Source organism: Beta vulgaris, chromosome 6, assembly GCF_026745355.1.
Source record: "Beta vulgaris subsp. vulgaris cultivar EL10 chromosome 6, EL10.2, whole genome shotgun sequence".
In the NCBI taxonomy this organism is placed as follows: domain Eukaryota; kingdom Viridiplantae; phylum Streptophyta; class Magnoliopsida; order Caryophyllales; family Amaranthaceae; genus Beta; species Beta vulgaris.
The window spans coordinates 19889928-19898081 of NC_079207.1; the positions used below are offsets into that span (position 1 = coordinate 19889928).

Sequence of the window (8154 nt, forward strand, 5' to 3'; positions counted from 1 at the left end):
ATAAAACATTTACTTTATAAGCTTGAGGAGAGTGACACATGACATATATACTTTTCTAGGAATGCTTTTTAATATATTTGTATAGAATTTTAAAAAATAAAGTTAAAAAATCAAATGGATTCAACTGTAACACACACTCTCTCTCTCCAATATGCCTTAATACAGAGTAAAATATTATTTTTTCATAGAGGGATGGAATATATTAAAACTTGTCCACTATTTTATTTTTTTATTTTTTAGAACAAACTTGTCGTGCATTTTGGAAACTACCTTAAAAATTTATGTTTTGTTATCAGAAACAGGGTTAGTGAGTTAAGTCTACAATTATGCCCTCAACTTTCAAGCTTTTAACCTTCAAGGACCTGTAACTTTTTATTCATCCTTTAGGACATGTTCCTATTATGCCCTAAACTTTCAAGCTTTTAACCTTCAAGGACCTGTAACTTTTTATTCATCCTTTAGGACATGTTCCTATTTTCCGATCAACTAACCCACTATAAACCCACCATTAACCACACATGTAGTGAAAAATATTTTTTACAACAATATTAGGTAATCATGGGTTTTTCAAGAAAATAAAATAAAAACCCTTTTCCTTCTAAATGTCAGTAGTAAGTAATTAGCACCTTTTGGAGCACCATTATCACTCTTCTATCAAACAATAATACACGCCACTTAAGTTTATAGTGACACAAATTACCATTCCGTCAACCCCGTGATGTCACTTTACTTCACCATTGTCGACGTTCTTTACTTCTCTCTTTCACCTCTCACTAGATATATAATTGTTTTTTGTTTTTTGCTACTTAAGTAAGATATATTGATAACAAACAACGATTACAATTAAAACTTCTAGCCTTGAGGGGACAAACCAACTAGGTTGGACCCTTCCCAACAAAGCTAGAGTAACTAATTACACACATGTGAGATTTGCCTCATCCATTCTCTATCCGTTTTTGACACCCTTTTTAGACAGAACACTATACACTATACACTAGATATAATTGTGTTAGGGTGATTTTTGTGGGCTATTTACGACGATTTTCGACTTGAGTGGGAAAATTTTCAACTTGAATAGAGTGATTTTTCATGTTGTAAAGGCTATCTTGGGATAGGGATGGTGGCTTTCTTGAGTTTGGTTGGGTCATTTTGCATTGGTGACTGGGATTTTTTTTTTAGGTGGTGAGGTGGTTCAAGGGATGTTTAGGGTTGTGTTTGAGGTTGTCTGGGTGGTTTTGGTGGGGATTTGGGTAATTTTCGGAGTAGTTAGTGGGTTATGCAGCGGTTTTGGGGGGTGGTTGTGATGGGTTTTATGTTAGATGTTTAGGAGGGATTGAATGGATGAATAAGATAAATGTTTTTGCAAGAATAAATATTCTTTTTTTTTATGTTCAATTTTTCTTCTTAACTCAAGGACCCACGCTTTAACTTTACAGTAGTCAAATTTAATTTCACCAGAAAAAAAATTGAGATTCCAAACCCTGAAAAATAAATTTGTAGGTCCTTAATGGTGAAAAATCCAAAGGTTCGGGTCATTGTTATATGCTTAATTTTAGGATTAGTAAAATTCTAGAAAATCGTGTCACAATTTGAAATTTGTTGCTTTTTATGTTAATTGATAATATAGTACAATTTAGCACTAACAAAATAAATAAGACGGTATAATATAAAATCAAACATATATAGGTTCTAAGGCAAACTATTAGTTAAATTATAATGATTAATCTTCATTACATACTTGGCCCTGACATGCTACAAAGCGAAAAATGATAATTAAATTAGTAAAAAGTAGTTAAGACTCCTATAATTTACAATTTATAGATAATTAATATACACATCCACGCTACATCTCTAAAATAACTTAGTTTACTCATTCAAACTACATTCACATGTTATAGAGATCAACCCAGTCCATGCTAGGCACATAGTTAGAATCAGGTACATAAAACATGCTATCAAAACATCCTCCCATTCCAAATTGTTCCTCAAGTAGATGAGGGTCTATCACATTTGGATGATGATCCATTGTTAATGAAGAGCTGGGACTATTGCTTGAAATATTATCTGCTGATGATGATGTTGCTGATCTTTCTTGTAATTTTTGAATTTCCCTCTTTGCATCATTAAGTTGATCTTTAAGACTTAACACCTGCAAAATAAAAAGTTATTAGAATCTTCACATAACCATAAAGTATTATGGTGACAGCCGATAGGATAAAATTATTACTAAGTGCAAATTCTTGAGTGCTTCCGAAAATATATACCTAGAGTTATGTGCTTGTAAGCACTTTTTTTTCACATTTAACAAATATTTTGCTCAACTAAGCAAAATATAAAATGTGCAAATTATACAAACATTATATCTTAAACAATTTTGTAACTTTTTGCAATTTATATAGAGATAGATGATACTACAACCTTCTGTTTTCCGTAATGCTATACAATAATTTCTAGGGTAATGTTATATGTAGCCCTTTTAAACATTAAATACATGTCTTAAAATAGAAACAGTTTATAAATTCATGACAAAATTTCACATCATTTGAGATAATAAATGCTTAATTCAAATTTTTATTTCTATTTTAAAATTCTTATACATAGTCCTAAGGGCTATATATATCATTTTCCTAATTTCTACTGCAAATTTTAACTATACATCTGCTCTTAAAATTTACCTTAATTACAGTCTGACATTCTAGTCATAAAGGATGAATACAGCCATAGAGAGAGTAGTACAAAAAAAGTCAAGAGAGAGAAGTATATATATGGCCTTTGTTAAACCAGGGTAGTACAACTGTACAAGTATGATAAGCGTATACTATAAGGCCGTATAGCATTTAATTTGTCCAGATATTTCGTGATTATATAATTATCTTATACGGAATGGTTCTTAGGGGCTACACGTGGACGATGTCACATGAAGGGAGGAATAATAAAAGCAAAGCTTATAGGAGTATTATATAAGATATGGTTCAATGTGTAGATACTTCCCAGCCTTGAAAACAACTACTAACTTGTATGTACGGACCCTTGTGCACTCTATGCTTTTTGTTGCACATTTGGGCAACAATGGCAATATACTATTTTTTTTACGCAATCTTTTAGTATTTTTTCCATCTATATCTTTACATTTGTTTTCAGTTCTCGTCACTTTCTTGCACATCTTAGCTTTTCCATGTTAATTTATTCATGAGGAAATTGATTGAGACAGCAGTATATGAAGTAATTCAACTTATATGGATAAAATATCATTAAGTTTTGCTGAAAATATGAAAATAGATTTATAGAACTTTTTTATAAAGTAAGTTTAAGGTGTGTGGCGTACCCTTCCATAGTTCTCGCATTAAAAAAACACCAAATATAAAAGTTATTCAAACACTTTATTCTCATTGACATTTAATATAATTCTGCTCATTTATTCTCGCATGAAAATGCCATTTATTCGAACAATTTATTGAAACACGACTAATTCTAGATGTTTATGATGGTAGAGAAATAAACCTATATATATGAAATAAACTTAGATTTTACCAAAATATATACTATGTGTGCATATATATATACCTCAGTTTCAAGACGACACTTCTCGACCACATTCTTCTCATGCTCATTCCTTAACTTGGTATACTCGTGCTCAAGCTTCTTGCTCTTCCAACGAGCTCGTCGATTTTGGAACCAAACCGCAACTTGCCTCGGATCCAAGCCTAGCTCCGAAGCAAGGCGATCCTTACGTTCTGACTCGAGTTTGTGCTCACATCCAAAGCTAATCTCTAACATATTCACTTGTTCTTCACTTAGTTTCCTTTTTTTTGCTGCTGAATTCATTCCTTCACTCTTACTCTTTCTCCTTCTACGCCGTTTTGGCTGATCTTCTATAAGAAGTTTATGCAAATAATCATATCATTAGTCACCTTATTGTATAAACTATTTTACGGGGTACGTAGCAGAAATAATTGAATAATTATCAAAGTTTAGATCATAATAATGTTATGAAAAAGAGAACATTAATCATGATCAAAATTACCTTGTTGAGGAGCCATTTGGGTGTATAAACCAGAGTAGAGTTCAGACATTAAGCCCACGGGATCTTCTTGATCACCTTGCATTTGAGTGTGTGTTTTTTTGTTTTTTTTTTTGTGTGTGTTAATTTGCTTGTCTATTAAACTGAATTCTTTCTCTCTCTTGATTATTTTTTTTCACCTAAGAAGCTTTGAGTGAAGGTGGGTGATTTAGAGAGGGAGCTAGTGCATGTGGATAAAGGAGTGGAGGGAGGAGACTTCATTTATAAAGGGTGGACCAAGGGTAAAATGGGAATTTCAAGAGGCTTTAGTACTATAATATTAACAAAATGTAGATCATATCTTAAACTATGCTATTATATTTTTGGGTTTTCTTATATATATAGTTTCTAGAAGTGAAGGTCGTAGATATTTAAAGATGGAGAAATTAACATTTTTTGTTGATGATGCATGTATATTTTGAAAAATAAGAAGGATACATGATAAATGGCAGTTAACTAATTTCCTGTTATGGTGAGACGTGAACTTGTAGACTAACTAGCTAGTAAGAGTAAGTAATAAAAGGAGCATATGAATGTGGACATTGTCTTGTACAAACAAAAATAAAATGTTTGGTGTAGTTACATGAAAGACTGAAACTTGTTCGGATAAGATCCCTTTTTGTCCTAGGAAATTAATAGTCGGTTTGATCGTAGATGCTAGTATGTGGTGAAATTTATTATGCTATACTTCAAATAATTACCATGTAGAATTAAATATTAAACAATTTATATTTCAATACTAAATTAGGTATCATTTCAACGATAATATCCTCGAGATATAATTGACAGTACTTACATATACAACTTTTATAGTAGTATCAGGTGTATCAAGAACGAGCTTACAAATAGATTAATGTTGAAAATTTCCATTACTTTTAAATTTAGAGTAAATTTCAAAAGCATTTTACAAAAAATATAATGTATCAAAAAAATGAAGATATCATATGTGGAAAATGATGGCGTACTATTTAGGCGTTATTAATATCCTGATATGTTTTACTGAATTTTAAAGTATAAAATTATTTCCTATTTTCAGTATTATATTGTTAAGCGTCATGGAGTATTTCAACAATATTTATCCATTCATTGCACTTTTAGCCACAATCATGCATTTTGATCTGATGCCTCAAATTTTTGGTTTTGTCAAATTTTAGAGAAATCATTGAGGACGGGGCATGAGCTACCCTGAATAATATAAGATGAGGAATCAGTATATATATATAGGATCAAGTTCTACCATTCTAATGAGAACCGAATGAGAATGAAAGCCGATTTTGCTCCTTAAAATTATAAGAAAAAGGCATTAGGATTCAGGGATTGATAGCATGAAATGTGGCTTGCTTAGGCAAATATGTTTAAGCCATTTCTTCAAAACAATATAATGTTTGGATTAGATGGGTACATTTAGTTTATATCAAGGAGCAAACTGGTGGCAGTAAGCCCCTAATACATGTGGGAGTTGGTATTGGAGATGTATTTGTAGAGTTAAGGAGCAGTTGAAGGCTCACTTCACTGACCATGAATTTAGTACACTCCTAGTGTACTCAATTCAGTACATTTATGATAAACTCAGAGGAGACAAAGAACAAGTTCCATGGGATACTGTAATTTGGAACAGACTTAGGGCATGTTCTTTTCGGCATAAAACAGCTGAACTGAACTGAACTGATTGGAGTCGAACTGAACTGAACTGAACTGAACTGAATTGAATTGAATTGAATTGAATTAAATTGAATGTAGTAAATATATAAATAATATTTAAACATAATAATATGAATATTAAATAATAATTATAGAGATAAGTAATAATAATAATGAATAATAATAATATTGAAAGCTTAACAACAACAACAACAATAATAATAATACTTAATAGTAATGATATAAAAATAAATAAATAAATAAATAAATAATAATAATAATGAATTATAATAATTATAATAATAATAATAAGAGTAATTAGTAAAATAAATTATACCAACATAATAATAATATTTAATAAAATGGTTATACAAGAATGGAGCTGAACTGAACTGAACTAAACTGAACTGATTGGAGCTGAACTGAACTGAACGAAACTGATTGGAGCTGAACTGAAAATAAGCTGGGAATAACAGGCCATTAATATACCTAAACATAGATCTATATGTTGGCTAGCTATGCAAGAAAAGCTAGAAACTACCGAGAGACTAGCTAGAATCGGTGTTAGCAGCTCAGATTAGTGTCTAACTTGTACTGCTAGTGTTGAAACGCATCAACATTTATTTTTTCAATGCAAATTCACCTAATACTTCCCCCGTTCCATAATAAGTGAAACATAGGGATTGGGCACAAAATTTAATAAACATCACTTTCAAAACCCAAAAAGTCATAAAATACCCTTTTCATTATCAAAAGGAGGAGAGAGAAAAGCAAACCACACAAGTTTGTGATGGGTATTCTTGTCATTTTATAACTTTCTTTTTTCCATTTAAGGTATGTTTCACTTATTTTCAAACGTTCTAAAATAGTAAGTGTTTCACTTATTATGGATCGAAAGAAGTATTACATATGACAAGGCAGGAACAACAGTTAATGGCTACATTGTTCACCTAATATTAGTAGTAGTATTAGGCAGATCGATCAAAGAGATTGTGAGGGATAGAATTAGATTGATTATGCCCAATAAGATTAGCAAGTGAGATTATAATTGGTTTATTAGTCTCTAGAAAAATGTTAGTGTAATTGATGTAGTTCAATTGGTGTGACCTTGCCTTGCTCAAGGATCCAACCTAGTTGGTTCGTTCGCTTGGATTTGGCTTTTGCTTTGGTGTATAATGTTTTGAAGCAATGAAAATTTATATTAGTTTATGATGTTGTCCCAGCTACTGTGGCTAATGACTCTAATTGATGTTGAACTCCTTTATATTAGTTTATTGCTTTTCTCTTTTGGATTGAAGATCAAATCTTTGGATTTTTTGCAAGTTCAATATAGTTCTTAAATTTGGTAATCCTCTTTATTGCTTTCTCTATTATTGATTAGATTCATCTCTTAGTTATTTGAGAACATTCAAGTTTTTGTCCCAAACAACCTTTAACTTTCAAGTGTTTGCGAGAAACTACTTATTAAAAAAATTATTGTCCCAAACTACCTTACTTTTACCATTTTATTGCTCACAACTACCTTATGCCAGTTTCCAGCGTTTACTTTTTTTCGGTTTTTTAATGTCACTTGATGTCTTCAAACCCTTTTTTAAATTTTCCCACCATAATTTCCCATTTCCCTGTATGCACGCTCTCTCTCTTACATATCTATCTTTGACACTTTATACTACCAATTCACCATTAAATTCCTTTTCTAGTTAAACTAAAATTGAAACAATCACCTTCCTCAATCACCCTATGAGTCTTCTCGAATCTCAAGCAATTTTCACAAGGGTAATTTTCAATAATTTTGAACTGAAAAAAGAAAAAGTCAACATTGAAAACTGGCATAAGGTAACTGTCAACAACAAAATTGTGAAAGTAAGGTAGTTCGGGACAACAATTATGTTATAAGGTAGCTTCTCGCAAAAACTTGAATTAAAGTTAAAGGTAGTTTGGGACAAAAACTTGAATGTTTTCAAATAATTAAGATATGAATCTAATCAATAATAGAGAAAGCAATAAAGAGGATTAAGCTAATTAAGGTATGGTTACATGATATATATGTTATTGAGGTGTGGAACTCATCTTGTCATTTTAAAGATCACAAGTTTGAACCCCGCTACCTAATATATACTTGTACTTGGGAGCTAGTATTTTCTTATATCCCCCTACTCTCAAGCGTTGATCCGTGTAGGTGAGCTGACTAACCTGCGAGAAGTGTTGATTTAGTAAAGTCATTTTTCTGACCAAAGGGTTCCCATATGGGGGCCCAATAAATTTTCGCCAAATGGAAGTTTCTTTTACTTGTGCCAAGAAAAGAAATAAAAAGAAAGAAAGGGTACCTTATACCTCATAAACTACTTCTCCTACTTCTTTGTTAAGTATTCTCAGGTGTTGATGTACTGATGAGTGATTAACAAATATAACAATCAGATGAAATTAGACATGAGACATTATATCTTATAGTT

The 8154-nt window shown here is 31.4% G+C and overlaps 1 protein-coding gene across 1 annotated transcript; it reads right to left on the reverse strand.

The window, feature by feature from the left end:
- Positions 1–1690: 1690 nt before the first annotated feature.
- Positions 1691–4512, reverse strand: LOC104896116 (homeobox-leucine zipper protein ATHB-40). The gene is made up of 3 exons (XM_010682818.4): positions 4025–4512; positions 3565–3872; positions 1691–2149 (listed from the first exon to the last, which is right to left on the reverse strand). Exons 1-3 carry the CDS (start codon positions 4104–4106, stop codon positions 1886–1888), a joined length of 654 nt encoding a protein of 217 aa, XP_010681120.2. The 5' UTR covers positions 4107–4512; the 3' UTR covers positions 1691–1885.
- Between the last annotated feature and the right edge of the window lie 3642 nt (positions 4513–8154).

Excerpts from the sequence above, each read along its gene's own strand:
- LOC104896116 (XM_010682818.4), bottom strand. The coding sequence starts at position 4,106 with ATGCAAGGTGATCAAGAAGATCCCGTGGGCTTAATGTCTGAACTCTAC. Across the intron at positions 3,873-4,024 it reads CCAAATGGCTCCTCAACAAG|AAGATCAGCCAAAACGGCGT; the intron begins GTAATTTTGATC and ends AACTTCTTATAG. Across the intron at positions 2,150-3,564 it reads AGTGTCGTCTTGAAACTGAG|GTGTTAAGTCTTAAAGATCA; the intron begins GTATATATATAT and ends TTTATTTTGCAG.